Source organism: Strigops habroptila, chromosome 7 (genome assembly GCF_004027225.2).
Source record: "Strigops habroptila isolate Jane chromosome 7, bStrHab1.2.pri, whole genome shotgun sequence".
NCBI lineage: Eukaryota > Metazoa > Chordata > Aves > Psittaciformes > Psittacidae > Strigops > Strigops habroptila.
In genome coordinates, this window is record NC_044283.2 from 63,615,699 (window position 1) to 63,634,813 (window position 19,115).

A 19,115-nucleotide genomic window follows, 5' to 3' on the forward strand; every position below is an offset into this window, starting at 1 on the left:
CAGCCATTAACCCTTCCTTACTGTGTAGGTTTAAGTTGCAGAAGATTGAAAGGATTTTTAATGTACTCTTTAAGACTTTAACTGATTCCTCTCCTGTGAGTAGGTCTGAGAAGATGCACAGGGAGATGTGACATGTGACTAAAAAAGGCATAGATACCTTCATGTTGTTTGTACTGCATCTTTTGTGTGTTTTACTACAGTATGAGAAAAGGTGTGCATGACAACTGAAACATACACATGCTGAACTAGTGATTTTAGAATTTTTGCACCGTGTCACAGAGAGCTGTAAGTTAAGAGGACGTTTATTTTTGAAACCCTCATCCAGAGAGATTCAGCTTTTTTAAAAACAGGAGTCGCTTCTGTATCTTGACATTCTTGGTAAGATTCCCTCTGGTAGAGAAAACGGCCTCAAAGATTCTTAAAATGAGGAAGTTCAGTCAGTACTTGGTACGTGAGTCGGATCTATTGAATTGAAAACCTCCCTCAGATTTTGAAAAATCAGGAGACTCATTTGCACAATTTCAAGGTGGTCTATTTTGAAATTATTACACTGAAAATAGGGCTGTCTCACCAAAATATAGAAAGTGGCAGTTTTACTTGGTCTAGGATTTACACTGCTACTGGTCTCCGATGTTACACGCAGCAAGAGGTTTTTAAGCTCCAAAAGATTTAAGTGTTCTAAAACCTGATTGAGCCTTCTCATCCACAAATGTTTAGATTCCAATATGCATTTCTATATGCCAGTTACAAAGATGCTCAGATCCAGTATTTAGTCATCCAGGAAAAAGTAGTTTCCACTCTTCTTCTGTTCCACATCCTTAGGAAGAGAAAAAAGTGTTACTTGAAGTATCTTTGGCTGATCTGAACATAACTGAAATAAAGAGACATTTAGCTGAACACTTTTCTACTTTCTACTAGGTTGGAAGGGACAGTAAAGCTCATTGAGTTCCAACCCCCTGCCATGCGCAGGGACACCTTCCACTAGAGCAGGTTGCTCCAAGCCCCTGTGTCCAACCTGGCCTTGAACACTGCCAGGGATGGGGCAGCCACAGTTTCTCTGGGCACCCTCTGCCAGCGCTTCACTGCCCTCACAGGGAAGAGCTTCCTAATATCTAACCTAAAACTTCCTTCTTTCAGTTTAAAGCCATTTCCCTTGTCCTATCCCCCCACAAGCCCTTGTAAAAATACCCTCTCCAAATTTCCTGTAGGTCCCCTTTTCTTACTACCTGTTTCACAAGCTGTTCTCTAAGCTACCATGTTAGTCTTCATTTTGTTCCTTATTTTAAAAACCCGGCTTTATATTAAATAGTCTTGGCTTCTTTACTGTAGAGGTGTGTCTCTCTTACCTTGATTGAATTGAGTTTGTTTATTCTTGGTCTGTAATTGTTGGGATCTCTTCTAAAAGTGATTTCAAGTTGAGATAAAAACTTATTCATTCCAGCCAAAAGAGTCTGTGGACTGTTAAGAAAGAAGAACATTCCAGCTCAACTGTCAGAAGTTCTGTACTGCGCACATTACAGGTAGTTTTATCTCCACCCTGAGCTCATTTGGGTCTGGTAGCACAAGCGTGAGCTGTGTATGACAGACCAGGATGTGCTGTGCTTTCAGTCAAATCATGTCTCAGCCAAGAAGTCGTAACTACTACTCTCATTCTTCAGCAGTATCTCAGCAACATGCTTACTTCATGTGGCTCACATTAAGCACTTGGTAATTACACTGGTCTAAAAGCTTCTAGACTGCTCCTCCCAAAGTCTCTGTAATTCACATGAAATTATTTACAGGAATGTATCAAAGGGGACAGCTTTGAAAGAGTAAAACTCATAGACAGTGTATGTTACATGTTGCTGTTGAGACTTGGACTTCACTTTGCACACAGATATGTACCCTTAGTACACCGCTTTCTTTTAATACATCTTAAAGCTATTTTTCTGAATACTGTTTACAACTGGTGCTTTTCTTTCATTTCTTACAATGAGTGCCACTTATTTCTGATAGAAATGTAATTGGTGTGCAGCTGCCTAAGGCTAATTTAAACCAGGAGCTGGCCAAGCTTGGGTCAACCCCATTTTCTTTCCCTTGCTTCAAAACAAAAGCCAGAACCCTTTCAACAGTCTTGGATTACTTTAAATGCAGCTTAAATTTCCACGGGCAGGGATCTTTCACCTTATTTTTGTTGATGCTTCCGATAAACCATTTATTCCTGCCTTGTCCTCCTTGTCTTGCTTACTAATGCAAAGAAGCCTCTTACCTGTTGGCAAGTGTGTTCTTGGAAGGAATACCATCAAAAACAATCACGCGATCAGCAAGGTATGTAGCCATGATAAAATCGTGTTCTACCACAAAAGCTGTTTTTTTAGCATGGAGAATGAAACTGAAATTTAAAAAAACAAAAGAGGAACAGATATGAATGTGAACTTATTGTAAAACTACTGGAAACTTCAGTTCTTTATCCCCTCGTGTCTACTTTACCGTTTAATGACTCTAGCAGCCATTAGACGTTGTTCAGAGTCCAAATACGCTGAGGGTTCATCAATCAGGTAGACATCAGCAGGTTTACCAAGACAAAGAGCTAATGCAACGCGCTGCAACTCGCCCCCAGACAATGTCTGAACCTATTAGGGTGGGGAGAAGCAGGCTGTATTTAGTTCAGATACAGAACTAAAGAAGAAGAGTTAGGATGTTGTCTTGGGCAATTCATACCTCCTGGTCAATGATGTTTTCTATCTGAAGAGGTTTCATGACATCAGTTACAAACTGGGGGTGTGTGTAGGCATCTCTGATCTTCTCATGCAGTAGCTGACGGACACTTCCCTAGTAAAAGAAAAATGCTGCCACTCAGTTGTATGCACCACAGCATAAGAAAAGAAGAAGAAATAAAAGTAATAGAGCTTTCTGTTCTGGGCATAAAGAAATTTGACCCGTGTACTACAAACACGCCGTTTGTAGCAAACACAATATAATAAATAAGGGTTACACATACTGTAGATTTAGGACTGATCTTCTGTGGTTTGTAGCTGACATTTAGGACCGGAACCTCACCTATGGAAAGATAAAATTTATAATGAAAACAAGAGCCTGTGCAGTGTCTTCAAAATAAGTTTCAACTAAGGTATTAGGCACTACCTCCTTCATCAGGTGTAAGTCTTCCTGCAAGCATCCGGATAAATGTAGTTTTGCCAGTTCCTAAAATAAAATGAAAGCTATAAATTACTTCTGACTTTTTAGCAATTTGGACCTCTAGCAATTAAGTCACTGATACAAAAAGATAGAAGACTCCATAAAGAATACATTTTCAAAGTTAGACTGAAACTGAGAATTCCTGTGTTCACTTCCAGCAAGCAGCACTTACTAGTATTTTTTCAAATGGAAGAGCCATCTAAAGCTACAATAGTCGACTTGTAGCTAAGCTCACCAGCTCAACTGTCACCCTAAATTCTTAAAATGGGTAACAGACAAACCCAGTGCCATCATTAACATTCAATAATTTCCAGTTCCTGCTATTCAGAGAGCAAGCTCATGGCACAGCATCTTCACTAGGGAACAAGCAGTTCAACCTGACTCAAACCCACTCGTTTTGAAGCCTGAAAAATGGCTTTAGGAGCATATTTAAGGCTGCAGAAGCAGTTTCTTACCATTTTCCCCTAACATCACCATAATTTCAGAATCTGTGAATTCTCCAGCTACTATGGATAGTTCAAATTCTCCCATCTTTTTTTTCATTCCTGGATATTTGTACATACACATCTTTTTAACCTCTTCTTCATTAGCTGTCTCAGCCACTTTAAATACCAGAGACGCATCTCGAAACCTCAGATTTTCTGTTGGAACATAGCCATCTAGGAAAATGTTTATGCCTAAAAAGGGAGGAAAAAATATCATCATTAAAAAAGGTCTACAACAGAGCAATACAAGATGAATTTCAGTTCTTGGCTGTGAATTCCCGCTGGATAAGAATAACACTGGCTTTTAAAGGGCATGTTAAACGAGGCAACGAACTCTCCTGTTTGAAGTGTGTGTTGTGCAAAATGAAAGAAGAAAGATCTTAATAAAATCACAGAGAGGCTGTAGAAGCTCTCCTGCAAACCTGGTATTAGTCACGTGCGCAGGGTTTAAAGAAACTCCTGCTGCTGGACCTGTTCTCACAAAACCAGTTTTCACTGAGTCTCAGTGCTACAAGCGTGGCCAATTCACTGAATGCTACACACCTTTGTACCGTGCAAACTCTCTCCTGACCTTTCTCTACTATTTATAAGGTATTTTGTGTAACTCCACTGTTTACAAAACACCTGCAAGTATCAAAATGATGTCCCTAGAAAGAGACAAACTCTTAATTTCATAATTAAGAGTTTTGGGTTGAGCTATAAATTTAGGATCATGCAAAACAGAAATGCTACACAAAACAAAATGGTAATTTGTTACTGAACTGTAACAGGAAGAGGACACGTTCCCATAATAGACAAGTAGCACTTTGGTAACCTTTTTTCTTCCCTAGAATTTTCTGGGACATGTTTAAAAAGAAAAACATTGCAAGAATTACCTTCTCTTACACTGAAAGGCATGGTAACAACACCATAAGCACTTGGCACACCGTACAGGCAGCAGATAAAGTCAGAGAGATAATCTAACACGCTTAGATCATGCTCTACGACAATAATGTACCTGAAAAATAGAGCCAGAGAGATGCTTTTACACTTCAATACAAATTAGTTTTTCTTTCTTTCTTACTCTAGTCTTGCATAAGCAAAAGCTATCAACATGATTTTCATTTAATACAGTTTCTTTGCTTTATACTAAATACAGTTCAAATCTCTGAGAAGCATTTTTTTCAAACATTCCAATAAACAAGTTCAAAGTCCCTCTTCAGTGTAAACTGGCAGCTTCTTTATGTAAGTGGAAGGATATTGATTGACCGGAACAAAAAATATGGAGCACATTTTAAGAAAACAAGAAAACTTCATGAGAAGGGGAAGGAACAGCAATATTCAGGTGAAAAATAACCACCTCTATTTTCACATCCCTATTACAAAATGCTGAAATAGTACAGAAACTATAGGAAATAAGTTTCCAAAATGCAAAGAAACAGCATATTACTGACTTAGAATTAAACTGTTATCTGTTACTGCACCATGCTGAGAAGTCGGCACTTCCAGGTAGATGGGCTGGATGTTTCTTCCCTCTGTAAACAGACACATTATCACAGTCTAGCAAAACATTTGAAGCTTGCACTTACCTGTCAGGGTTTATTAGGGATCGAATAGTGATGGCAGCCTTCAAGCGCTGCTTGACATCTAGGTAGCTAGAAGGTTCATCAAACATGAAGCTAGCCCCAAAAGAAAGAATAAAGTCTTGGTGAATGCAAGCTTTATACATATTCAAACCTAGCACTAACATTTCAACCACTAAATTCACAGAAATAAACCACTATCATTATTTACACTGAGAAAGAGACGCAAAGAATGAGAATTATGTACTGACACCTTGAATCTCTGATGACTGTCGTGAAATTATTAAATGGTTTAAGTGTTACTTTGCTGAAAGCTCTGACAAAGTTATTAAATGTTACAAGATACCGGCAATCAGTTAGGAATCCCATGCACTCAGTTCTGATTCAGCTTAAATGTAACAAGAAAAGTACAAAAGTACTTGGAAAAACTGGAAGAAGGATCCCTTCCAAAAGAGAGAAACAACAAAGCAAACAAGAAAACCCACCCAAAACCTGCACCAACCAAAAAAAAAGCCCAGCCAAACAGAAAAGCTACAGCCCAAACAATTTTAAACAAACGCACAAAAAACCAACATGACCCCCCCTGTAACTCTTGTGATCTTGCTGTCTTGGTCCCTAGGAGTTAGGAAACAGCATGGACTAGACAGTAATTTCCTGGTTGCAAGACAGGAGAAGAGGGACCCAAGTTCCTAGAGGTGGGGAAGCACCCGTCCATTTCTTATTCAGAGATGCTACGTGAGGTAAGCTGTCAAACGGGGTACATCTATGTGGGATTAGGGAAAGGTTTGGAAGTTGTGATGCTGAAATTTAACATCAGCCTCTGAAATTAGCGATTTCCTGGCACATGAAGTATAAACCCCCCAGAGATCATATATGGAGTAAACATGGATCTCAGCCGCTGAGCTGGTAAAAACAACTTCTTGTTTGTAAATCCTTTTCTTTAAATACTTCAAACAAAAGTATCATTTCTAACAATAAATGTAAATCAGAGGACCACATTTTGAGACAGATTATTAGAAGCAATGTATAACAGAAGTAAATTAAACATACATATCAGCCTTCTGAATGCAAACAACTGCACAAGCAAATCTCTGAAGTTCTCCTCCTGAAAGGTCCTCAACATTTCTTTCCTTCAGATGGGTTAGGTCTGCAAATAAGTGGTTAATTTGAGATATGTTATAACCAACACAACAATTCATACTTTTATTACCTACAGAAACATGTATAATCACAGCAGACATCCTACACAGAGGAAAAAACAGAAAGAAGTAAAATAATTGTTCAGTTTACAGGTAACATTATGATGCTTCTATGTAAGTCACAGCAAGTTATGGCTCCTCTGCAGCATTAGCTCATTAATTTGTATGGCTGCACTGTGCAGAAGAATTACATTTCTATTTGATTTTCCATCACCTATTTGGTAAGATTCCCGGCCTTAAAAACAAACTATACCAGTTTCAAAAGTGTTTCTTGTTCGACCTGGCTGAAGAGTTCTGATTTTCAGGAAAATCAAGTCTCCCAAATGTCACAGCCGATGGGTGAAGCCAGTATTTTCTCATCTGCTTCATGAACAGCCAATTTCAAGAATATACCATTTCACTAATAAGTTTAGTGGGAATCAAGGACCACATTCTTAGTGGCACAATGCAACCCCGCCATTACCACCCAGATCTACCACAAAGAACCCTGTTGTTAATTTAGCAACACCTAAATTAACACCTAAATTTAACGACAACTGAATTCAAAGCACTTACAAAAACTTACCAGGGCTGGAATATGCAGATGTTCTTATTAACGGCATTATTCTCAGAAGCCAGTACTATTCCCATTATAACTAGCTATGTACAGGGTTTTAAATTGAAATAAAATACAATGTTTTGGGGTTTTTTTGCAGTTGGATAATATTTTCTCTATGCAATGGCTCTCACAAGAGGGGATGCTAAGATTTTGCCAGAGTTGTAAGCAAGCAAGAGCAGCAGATGGTAACCAGAATTCTTCCAGATTTAAAAATAAACACTTTCTACCATGAAACAGAAATTGCATTGGATTCTGCTAACTAGCATTTATCTATTAGTTAGCCTTTGCCACCAGAAAGTATTATTTGCATGGGTTCAGGTATGCTTATAGCAAGCCCTAAGCTTTAAACTAAAGCATCTTTATTTCCACCTCCCCCCTTTTTTAAATGGTATAATTAAATCTACTATCATATTAGTAGTAACTTCTTTTTTCCCCAGTAAGTATGAATTTCTCCAATAACAAATACACTTACCAAGCTGCTGACACACAACAGTTTGTGTCTTGGTTTCATCCTTCCTATCCAGAATTGATCCCACTGTTCCCTGCATGACAGATGATAATAATAATTAAAAAAAAAAAAATCTTTAAACACAAGGGAAGTATTACAGGAGAGGCTCCCAGCTTTCTCTCAGCTCATGAGATTTCCCACCTTTGCAGCTTTAGGGATCTGGTCCACGTACTGAGGTTTAATGATAGCTTTTAGGTCATCTTCCAGGATCTTGGTAAAGTAATTTTGTAATTCGGATCCTCGGAAATAAGTCAAAATTTCTTGCCAGTCCGGTGGATCCTGTGACAAAATTAAAGCCTGTGTTTACTTCCACCATTCTAAAAACATCATTAGAAATAACCAATTACAAAATTCTGGTCAATACATTGAGCAGAATATGCTTGCAAGATAAAAAAAAGCCTGGAAAATAGTTACCAAACTGTGATGTTGTCTCTGCAAAGTTTCCATTAACAAAAGAAAAGAAAGAAAAAATATGTAATTGCAAAATGGAGGCCAGAAGTTCAGATATTTTCCTCCAGGTGTCACTAACCCTTTAAAGAAAAAGCATTTTAAATTTGCACTCAAGACATCCAAAACTTTCCTTAAACAGTTAAGAAGCTATGAGTGAAACTACCTGATGGGGAAAATGGTAGCGTGGATTAGTGTAACTGCACTTTTTAGCTACGTGATCCAGCTAACCCAAAGGAAAAGGATTTCACTGATAACATCAACTTGCACAAAAGATGCAATAAAATTTGGGCATTTTCTCTGCTTCTAGCAAACACTGCCAAGGAAACAGAAGAAAATAAAAGAAAAATGACCAAAGATTAAAAAAATAAAATAAAAATAATAAAAAAAAAAAAGGGGAACTGTTGGGAGCAGTCACCCAGGGAAAAGTCACAATTGTACAGTTCTGTTTTACACAGCAAACTACTCTGAATGGTGCTGAGGTACTTATGTCGATGGTAAACAGCAGCACGGAAACAGAGCGACACAGCCATATTTCCAAACCAAGCAAATACACAGAGGAAATGCTTCATAAGTTTTACAGCAGAAGCAACATGGAAGATTCAATTCATACCACGTGTTTCTGTGGTCAGAATGATTTGGTTCTTCACTGGGAAGTCTGATTTTGGAAGCATGGTAATTCAATTACGTACACATTCAGAAAGTCAAAAGTTTTGCTATTTCTGCAATACTACCACCTGAAACAAGAAGTCCACAAAATAACATAAACCAAACTTGAATGAGAATGGAAAATATAGCTGGGAAATTATTATTTCTTTGCAGTTTTAAGTGGCGGCCATGAAATGAATGATTTATTAAAGCATTACTCTTTCAGGTAAAGAAATGGATGAAGAAAGTTTGAACACGGTCGCTCTTACAAGTCCTTCTTGAAAGAAAAAGAGTGAGCATTAGAATTCAATTGTCACCATCTAAGTTGAAGGTGTGAAGGTGATAACTGAAATAGCCTGATACAAACAGTCACAGAAGTTACCGTTTATGTCTTTTCTCTAATAATATTCACTCTTGGAGCAGTGCTAGGTAAACAAGTGCCTGTAAATTATTTTCCTTGCTAACTGCACAGTTTGACTTAGTGTAAAGACATGGGTTTACGATCTTCCATGAAGACCATCCGATTACAAGTTGTTCTATGCCTGGTTCTCAAAAAATACCATCAAAATTTCTAAGTTCCTAGCAACATGAAGAAACTAAGGATTTTCAGAAATCAGTATTACAGTGTACAGTGGGAAGTATCTTCAACAACTTATAACAACAACGTGTTTTATAAGAGATCATCTTCAAAAGAAAAAAAGATAAAAAAGCCTAAGCGATCACAAGGATACATGGTAAGCACTCATAAACATTGGAGCTGTTCAAATAAAATCAATGCTGAACTTGGAAGAAACTCCATGACTTGAGTTACCCAAATCCCTTGATAGGGAAAAGGTAAATTCTGCAGGAAAAAAAGTTGTCATTTTTAAAGACTTATTAAAAAAACCCTTAAGTGTGACTTAAAGACAGAAACCTATCTCTGATATTTCTATTTAGTGAGTTACTATTATAATTAGTATCCTTTTCTTCCTTGAAACATACAGAGACTTTGCAAAAAAGCCTTTGTTAACAACATCCTTCTGCGATTGTTTCTGTGTGGAGTAGGTCATCAGCTGTTTAAGAGGGAAAGTGCAAACGTCCTCGCAAATTCTACACCGTTCCCATACAGAAGTTCAGTGAAAAAAATAACACCACAGCTATCTACAATGCCAACTCCACTTTATTGCCGATACATACATCATATTTTCCAAGATTTGGCTTCTGTTTTCCTGCTAAAATTTTCAAGGCAGTTGATTTTCCAATACCATTGGTTCCAACCAATCCCAGTACTTCACCTGGACGAGGGATAGGCAACCTGTACACAACATTGATAAATCTGGATTATATTAATGCCATCACACCCCAACATTTAGCACTAAAGTAAATGTTACAATGTGTATTCAGACTTTCTGATTATTTCAGCCTACTTTGTTAACTTGCCAATAGATATATAAATTAAATCAATATTCCTTAATAATAGATCGTAAGAAAGATTTAGTAACAGTCTGTTCTTTAAATAGGTGCTCAGCAAAATGAGCATTAAAATTGTATTTCATTGTAATACTTTTTAATAAGAAAGTAATTAACATTCACAAAAAGGAAGCTACTAAGGTAATAACTGAGAACACCTTCATGTGCACTATGTTTGGACTATCAAAACCTTGAATTTTGTGTCTCTTATGTTGGCTGAAAAATAAAATACCTGTGAAGTTTGAAGGCATTGGCACAATATCTATGCGTTGTTTCTTTCTCCAGGTTGCTAGGTAAGTTAACAATTGACAAGGCTCCAAAAGGACATTTCTGTAATTGAAAGAAATATATAGATTATTGGTGCACGCAAACAATTTATTAGCAAAATGCTATGTTCTGTACTGCACCCAGCTCTGCTTTTAAATACTTTTAAAGGAACTTTTACCAAATTACTCGACTTTCATTTACACAGTCAACTTTCCAAAGAAGTTCTATGCCACATATTCAAATTAAATAGTTAGCAATTTAGATTGTCAGCCTACAATACAAATAAGGCACACTGCATATATTCTCTAGCTCTTTTACACAAACATCCTTCTACTGCTAGGTGTCTACAGACACAAACAAACCCAAACAAAATCAAACCCACAAACAGAAAGTTACAACCCACACCCTGCAACCTAACCAGTTCAGTAAACTGACACGGTACTTCACTTTCTATACAGGAACAACTAAAAAGGTGTGATGAGTCAGGGAAAAACCCTGCTTTTTGAAGTTGCAGTATGCATTACTAAATATAACAGCAAAATCAGGAAAATTAGCAGCCTTTTACCTTGATGCAAATACCACAGCCAATACAAAGTGTTTCTGAGATCCAAGCTATTTTGCTCTGTGATGTGACTTCTATGCAAAGTTTTCCTGGTGAAAAAAAAGAGTAAAATTAACTCCAGAAAGTTTCTGATAAATCAGAGCTTTTGCCAGTACTACTAAATTCCACAGAGGAACATGTAACTGATTAACGTTCACTGAAGCTTCAGACCATTCAAAGACTATGAATTGTTCCTGGTTTCAGGCTTTATGAAACAAAGCACGAATGATAAACAAAAACGTAGGAATAATAAAAACCTAGTTCCTCCTAGTAGGGCCTTACTTAAAACTTCTCCAATTGCTTAAATACTTGGTTAAATGACATAAATTACATCTCTTACCCATTCGAACCACAGGACAACTCTTCTTGCATTCTTGCCGGCATTTCTTTGGCTTACACTTGTCATGGTTGACAATAGCAATTCTTGTTAATTTGTCTGCCATGATGCACAATTTCGGGTTAAATACATACACCAATTATGAGGAGGAAAAGCAATAGTCTCCCAGACCTTAAGGAAAAAGAAAATCCAAAAGAGAACATAATTACTGACAGCATAGACATCTACATATAAAAACATATATATCTGAAGTTATTACTAGCAGAGTTCAGAGACATAAAAAGCAAAATGATTTGATGTTTCTCCTATTTTAAGCAACATGGCAAACAGGGCAAAGTCTCAGATACAAGTAGTACAGGTACAGGTATGTAAATAACTGCATAAATCTTTCACGTCAGCTTTCCATCCCATTACTATTTCTCCACTATAAAAAATAAACCTGTGATTACATCTGAAAATGTAATTTTCCAAGAAAAACATGTTATAATATAACAGAAGAATCTATACTGCTGCGAATTTCAGTTTCACAAGCTGCCTTCTGTAAAGTAACCTTGTCCATGCTACAGTGTCTGGTAAAGTTAAATTGTGACTACAACTATTACTCCAAGAATCTGATTATAATACTAATTTTGCAAACTCTATGCCAATATCCTATATTAAGTTATTGAAATACTGTAAAAGGTAAACCAGTTTTCAAAGTGAAAATGTGTAGTTGCATATAGAAAAGTAACTCCAGGCAACAGAAACAGACATACATGATGATGCTTGATTCTTTCACCTTGAGTTTCATTACTATTTGAGTAACTACACTTACATTCTGCATTTCCTACTATAGTATCAATAACTATAAAATGATATAAAACTGTAAGATATTCCAATAAAAATAAGCAAGATTCTTTATAAAATTATTGTCAAAAGAGAAAGGTATTGAAGTACTAGGTGATTAGATATTCCTGAAATCACAAATAATTGCCTTCAAAGAGTGAAATTACTAGTTGTATTCGTCTACATAACCATCTCTTCCCTTGCTTAGATATCTGTAACGCACACTGACAAGCACTGGATTGTATTGGGAATTTGTATTAACAATTGTAGCTTAGAGGAGGGAAGGACAAATAATTATAAATTTAAGCTTTGATAGATTAAAAAAAAAAATAAAATAGATAAAACGTGTTTTACAGTACATTTGTATTTCCTTTACCATATTCACACATAGTACTGAGAATGACAGTAATAATGACTTTATCTTCCTATGAGCAACACATCTGAGGACAACTCCGTCCACTTGCTCCTGCTCCAGAACAACAAATTAAGAGACTCCTGGAAGTTTACAAGATATTACAGGTGGCAAACAGATCTTTGTCAGGTCTAAAAGAAAGACTATAAATAAAGTACAAAGCACTTCCAGTTCACCACCACTAAAAAAAGTGATGGTAGCTCTGCAGATGATGCCAATTCCAAATAATTTCAATACAGTGCAATATGTAACAGTAGTTCACAGACGTAACTGGGAAGGAGTCTCAATACTTCGGGTTTCCACACAGTCCCTACATGCACTTCCTTCCAAGAAAAGGATTCCAACATTTATTATTAAAGAAAGATTAAAGAAAGTTTCTTCGTTGGATGTCCATCTTGTCCTCGCCCCACCAAACTAAAGTATCCTGCAGTGGTTTAGATTATTTACTACATACAGCTATTATATGATGAAAGGTTGCGACTTCCAATCTCCTGAAAGAAACACGGATAAAATAGATGCATGGCACATTTATTGCGTTAAACCCATCCCTCCCTAAATTCACCTGTGAACTTTATACTACTGTAATATGAAAGAAAGGGACTGACATCTGACTGGGAGCAACGGTCAGAAATGAAGATGTTATTTTATCTGTAAATCCATTATTACCATAGTTACGAATATGTTAAGTGGTTCCTTTCAAAAGTGGTAGTCTTACTCCTCCATTTCCAAAGCATTTTTAAATCGATGTCTAAAGATACTCTTCATCAGATATAAATGAATTATTAGTCACGCTGTCAACCTTACTGTGGCAGTTTCTACTTTGAATGTTCAAATTTTTTTCGTTAATCTTTTACCACTTCCTAAGCCAAAAATCCCTCACTATAACATAGCTGCTGTTTTCAAATAAATGATTGAATATTTAAAAAAAGACTTAAAAAGTGATTTTACAGTTCTGTATTGTCAGACCAGTAGGGCTGAACATTGCAACTACATCCACACGCCAGGCCAACAGCCATGGAATAATGAGTTTGCAATTCTCAATTTAATACATTTTTCTTACATAACAAGAAACTGGAAGTCTTACTCTCAAAAACTATAAGGATGTTTTGAGTCAGGGTAATTTTTTAGGAGACAGATACTGGATTTCGTCAGTGCTTCAAAGAGAGATACATTCTTTGGGAATACGGCCCAGTGCTTTTCACAAAAGTCCTGTAATTCGCAGTGCATAGAGTATTTGGGGGTGAATCAATCGCTCTCTCTTTGGTTTCCTCAAGGAAGTGCCTAATTTGGGTCAGCCCTTTCTCCAACCATGCCTGTGTGGCTAAGTACCTTGAGCAAACAGACCACATGTGTATCTCCCAGGCAGGGCTCTCCCCGCTAGTTATCTTAGCTCTAACTAGCATGCAAACTATTTCTATGGATTAGAAAAGTGAGTGCTAGAAGATTACGCTGCTGAACCTCAGGAGCTTGCCTCCCCTGTGCAACCCCCCAAACCTCTGTTGCCTTAGCAGTGCAGATAGCAGAGCAGACAAACCCTCCTCTCAACCACACACCCTTCTGGTCTGGTGCTTAGCTTATGGAACCAAAGCAGGAGAACAGGATGAGGGTTGCTCGAAAAGACCAAGGCTTGAAACAATTAGTTTTAGCCACCCATCTCAGCAGGCTGAGATAATCAGACTAAAGTTTACACTACTGTCCATTGCTGAATCAGGCTGTGGTTGGTAAATAATAAAAGAGCCTATTTTTTTTTCCCCTTCCAACCTACTTATAAGGGAAAATGCCCATATGAGGTGAAGAGTTTTGAAGGTCCCACAGACGTAACTACACCAAGCACCTATGAAGTAGTTGGTGGGGGGAACAGAACTAATGAGCTGGCATGAGACATACACTTGTGCCTCCCTGCTCCCATTACATGATGGAAGTGTCAGTTTATCCAAAACTCTCCAGAGGTCTTAAACTATTCAGAAAAAAATACTTGTGACTTCTTTCACTTCTGCAAAATTTCTAGGACCGTCCTGATGTCTGTGATGACAACTGTCCACAAGAGAAAATAACAATAATCAGTTCTACTGAGAAATGACAGCTTAGAGCAGTTTAAACAAGACTGTCCAAACCCAGACTGAACTATATGCAGTTACTTTGGTGGCATTTGACTTCACATACTGAATAGGATGGTCTGATTTCAAAGCGCAGACAGCAGAACTCTCAGTACACTGAACACAGGTCAGCAACACATACAACATGCATACTCTACAATATAGCATGTATACAGTAATTGCTAAGTACAGTCAGCAATTTAAGGGCAGGAGAAACTGGTATTCAGAAGCATTTAAATTAATGTCTGTATTTCTCCTTTCCAAATCAAGAACAGAACAAAAAATGAAAGAACAAATATATTAATTTGATATTAACAAGAGTAAAGCATTATTTTGAACTAGTGAAATTATGATGGAGTGACAACAGAAAATCTTTCCAGAATGATGGACTGACAACAGAGGCGAAAGAATGAGAGGAACAACAACTGCTAGGTGGGGAAAGAAAAGAACAAGTTCTAAAATCCTTGACAGTATCATTTGTTGAAGCCAAAAGCTGTCCATTAAGTCCATTTATAACACCTAGTACAAACATTAAAACATCTGAAAATAAGACACAAGCATGTTATCACAAGCATTTTAAGTCAGCATTCTTAGGCTCTATGACAAACCCACTGTTCTCTCTGACAAACCTGAGTAAATTAAAAAAGAAAAGAAAAAGCATGTCAGCGGACCTTGCTACCTGTCACAAAGGCAACGGTCATGTACAATCTGTAGAACAAATGTAATATACTTGCATTAAAAGTACTGATATATTTCACAGGCATTAGAGTTATATTAGAATTTGCTAAGCCAAGTCAATTATGGCCAAGAAGAATTTGTAAATACATTGAATTGTTCAGACTTAAAACAAAAAACAGAAAAGTAAAGGAAGGCTGAAACATAACCAGAGACAATTCAATTAAATTATGTGAAGGCCAGATCTGTGTTCAGAATGGAGCCATACTTGGAAGAAAAACAGTTAACATTTTGTTAAATTATGCTGCATCAGCCCTCAAAGATAAATGCTGCGGAAAGAAGTGATGGTGAGCAGCATTTGTGCTCTCCTCTGGAAACAATTAACCTCAAGAATTATCTCTTAATCCATTGGTAATGGACTACAGTCAACTCCATGAGAAGAACAAGAAAGTTAAGAACCAGAATAGCCAAAGAAAATTTAAATGAAAGACAAAGAACCGGTTTTCAGACTGTGCATGGCAGATCACTACCTCTGTAGGTGTCAAAGCAGAAATAACAGTAAATACTACAAGAACAAACAAAATCTACTAAGAATTCAGAACTGCTCTATGCTTAAGGTTTTGACATTTGTTTTAGAAACTGAGACAATGCACAAAAAGAAGTTTAAACAAGCCCCAAATCTCCTGACTGTATTTAACTCATTATATTACTCATAGGGCAGAACATGACTATGAAAATAAAGACAATGTTAACATGAAAAGCGTATGCTCAAACATACTGACGCAGCATAACGAGTGGGTGTGTGCAGCTGGAGCTGAACAGTATTAACTATCACTCTTCTAATGTTTCCTTTGAACATGAAGTGAAATGCTTGAGAATAAATCCATAAATTAGCAATCTACCACATGCAAATTACACAAGTATTTCACGACCACTTCTTTAGGAAACCACAGCAGAGAAATTTAAATTAGATCTGTCACAGAAACTTGCAGGTGAAGTAACTCAGTGCATTCCTGAGAGGAAACACTGCCATGGTTCTAGAGAAAAGCCCTGCCGAGATCTTTATTTTCGTTTTTTTTACACATATCTTATAAAAACCATCCTTACCCCGTCACCTTACCAAACACGCAAAAAGTCTTTATCTCCTCACCGCGCCAGCACACACGTGGATATCAACTTTCCCCAGAATAAGGCAAACCATAGCTTTCTCACCTCCAGAAGAGGAAGCCCCCTGCTTTCGCCGCAGAAAACCGGCGGCTTTCCCTTCCCCGGCGCCCGGCCACCTCAACGCGAGGAGCCGGCGCCGGGTCTCCACACGAAAGCGACGCCGGCGGCTGAACCCAGCGGTAGAAGGAAACGTTTTCTCTGCCCCGCACCGCCGCCGCTGCACGGGGAGGGGGACGCGCGTGTGTGACAAGCAAGCAATGCCAGGGGATGACGCACGACTCGCCTCAGAGAGGACGGACTGCATGTGCGGGCCGGGCCAGCCAGCGAACGGGCGGCCTCCTGTCCCATATGGCCCCATCCTCCGTGCGGGCCGTACCCGCGCTGGGAGCGATCCCCGAATCAATGGAGCAGGCGAGCCGGCTCCCCTGGGGCCGGCGGACGAGCACTTCGGGGCGGTTCGGCGCACCGCGCAGCTGGCCCGCCTGCCGGGCCCGGCCGGAGCTGCCACACCGGAGGCCCGGGTGAGAAGCGGTCGGCCGGCCCCGCTCCCGTGATGGGTGGGGGCAAGCCCCAGGCCCACATCCCACATCCCGTCAGAAACCGCTTACCGGGAGATGAGGAGAGAGCGAGGCGCCCGCACCCGGCCGGGCCGGGCCGCCGCGGGAAGGAACCGCGCCGCCTGCCCCGTCCCGCGGGCCGGCACGCAACGTGCTCCCGCCGCCGCCACCCGGCCAAGATGGCCGCTGCCCCCGCAGGGAGGAGCCTGGGCGCGCACCATAGAGATGAAAGGAAAGAAGGGACGGATGAAGAGAGGCTCACCATAGAGAAACCGCTCAGAGAGAGAGCGACGCCTCTTGTCACGGGGCGGGGCGCGGGAGGAGTCGGCCGGCGCGCTGCGGCCGCGACGGGCGGTGACGCCATCTTCGGGTGACGCCGCGTTACGCGAGAGGTGTGCCCGCTGTCCCCACTCCCCGCCCTCGCCGCGCGGCAACGCCGTGCGCGGACGCGGGGCCGTTAAGGCCTATCCCGGCCGGGCTCTCGAGGCGGGGGGGAGCACCCTCGCCCCGGTGCGGCGCGCCCCAAGCCCGCCTCTCCTCGCCGGGCACCCGCGGGCTGGCCCCGCCCCACTCCCCGCCCTTCCCTTTCAAACCGGGCTCGCGCGGCGGCGCGCGGGGCTCTGCGCGTGCGCGGCGGCCTCATCGGCTCCCTTGGCGGGCGCGGGGCCTGGGGCCTGAAGGCGGCGGCGGTGGCGGTAGTCCGCGCTGAGGGGACGCGCGCCGCGCCCGCCCCGCTGCCCGTTCGCAGCCCGTTCGCCCGCTGCAGCGGCTACGAGGATCAGGTGGGCACGCTGCTCCGGACCGACCCGCGGGGCCGAGGGGGTGGCTGCTGCCGTGTCTCGCACCTCAGTGTCACAGCAGCCGCGGGGGCTGTGCCCGGGCAGGGTCTCCGCCGGCTGATGCGGTGCGCTCGCCCGGCCTCTGGAGCGCCCGCCGGCTCCAGTGTGGGGTTGGGGGCTGCTTAGCCGGTGGTGCCGCCGGGTGCCTCCCTCAGCGAGTGGTTGTGCGTGTGAGCTGAGCCCCCAGCTGGGAGGGGGAGCGTGATCTGGGGACTGAGCACAGCCGGTGTGTTTCGTGAGTAGGGTTGCTCGGTTATTTCCGATATTTAAGTGTTCTGTAGGGCCATAATACAGCTTTGTAAGTGTAAGTATGCTTAAAATGGGAATTCAAAGAAGCGGATGGAGGGTTGAGTGAAAGCAGCTGGAGTTGTCAAACCGACTTCATCCTCTGTTTGCTGTCTTTTAAAAACTTAATATAGGCACTTGCAAAGAAGTGCTTGTGGCCTTCAAAGAGCAGCTTATATCCTTACTGAGTAACTTTGGAAGTCTGAGCTTGTACAAAACCACATTTTTAATTTAAATTGATTAGGGATATATGTATAAAAATTGCTAATGTAATTATCTTGTGCACTTTTTTCTAATTACCTTATTTTTAAATATATTTGTGATGATGGAAGACAAGTATTTTTCATTAATAGGCTTAAAGCAATATACAGAAGGCAGAGTAAAAGTAACACGTGTTTAAAACTGTATTGAGAGAATTATCTGAGAGATCTGATTTATCGGTGAGCTTGTTGCTGAATGCTTACTACCATTATTAAATATTAATTAAATGATAGGAATTTGCATGTCCAATGTTACTGGTTAATCTTCCATCTGAATGAAGAAAATAGGAAACATAGTAAGATACTAGTTTCTGCATATATCTTGAGATCTTTAAAGGTCTTAAACCAACAAAGGTCCCTTCAAAGAAAATGAGAGCAGGGGAAAGAGCTTATGAGGTAGAATGAGTAGTGCAAGTATGAAAATCATAGGGGAATCTAAGGTATGAAATCCTCTTCCATTCAAAAGAAGACCAACAAAAACAGTCTTATAAATCATGGATGTTGCAAAAATGCTGGAGTAATCAGTGCAATCTGTGTTCGGGTTTGGTGGAGAAGTTGTAGACAGATACTTGCTAAAACTGAATAAAATTATATGATGAGAATGCAATCAGAATAATAATTAAAAAAAGGGGCAAAGCTTGCTGAGCTTTGGTCCCCTGAAAGATTCTGTAGAGGTGGTTTGGGAGGAGAACTTGTCAGTAAGTAGAAAACGGTTAAAACT

General features: G+C 40.1%; 2 protein-coding genes across 13 annotated transcripts in view; one reads left to right on the forward strand and one right to left on the reverse strand.

Moving 5' to 3' along the window:
* Positions 1–284: 284 nt before the first annotated feature.
* Positions 285–17,548, reverse strand: ABCE1 (ATP binding cassette subfamily E member 1). 2 transcript variants are annotated; one of them, XM_030493084.2, is made up of 18 exons: positions 17,273–17,548; positions 11,282–11,449; positions 10,906–10,991; positions 10,306–10,403; positions 9,801–9,918; positions 7,671–7,808; positions 7,494–7,563; positions 6,275–6,371; positions 5,231–5,320; positions 4,538–4,659; positions 3,633–3,854; positions 3,124–3,183; positions 2,981–3,039; positions 2,701–2,811; positions 2,470–2,612; positions 2,249–2,371; positions 1,347–1,458; positions 285–817 (listed from the first exon to the last, which is right to left on the reverse strand). In XM_030493084.2, the coding sequence occupies exons 2-18, from the start codon at positions 11,382–11,384 to the stop codon at positions 770–772; spliced, it is 1,800 nt and encodes a 599-aa protein (XP_030348944.1). In that variant the 5' UTR covers positions 11,385–11,449; positions 17,273–17,548; the 3' UTR covers positions 285–769. The 2 variants fall into 2 exon arrangements, with proteins under 2 accessions (XP_030348944.1, XP_030348943.1); XM_030493083.1 differs by lacking the exon at positions 17,273–17,548 and adding an exon at positions 17,062–17,208.
* Positions 17,373–19,115, forward strand: part of ANAPC10 (anaphase promoting complex subunit 10) — a 59,730-nt gene continuing 57,987 nt past the window's right edge. For all 11 annotated transcript variants that reach the window (XR_003992403.1, XR_003992405.1, XR_003992404.1 and 8 more), the window contains exon 1: positions 17,373–17,792. The gene's annotated coding sequence lies outside the window, so the exon portion shown is untranslated. The remainder of the gene's footprint in view (positions 17,793–19,115) is intronic.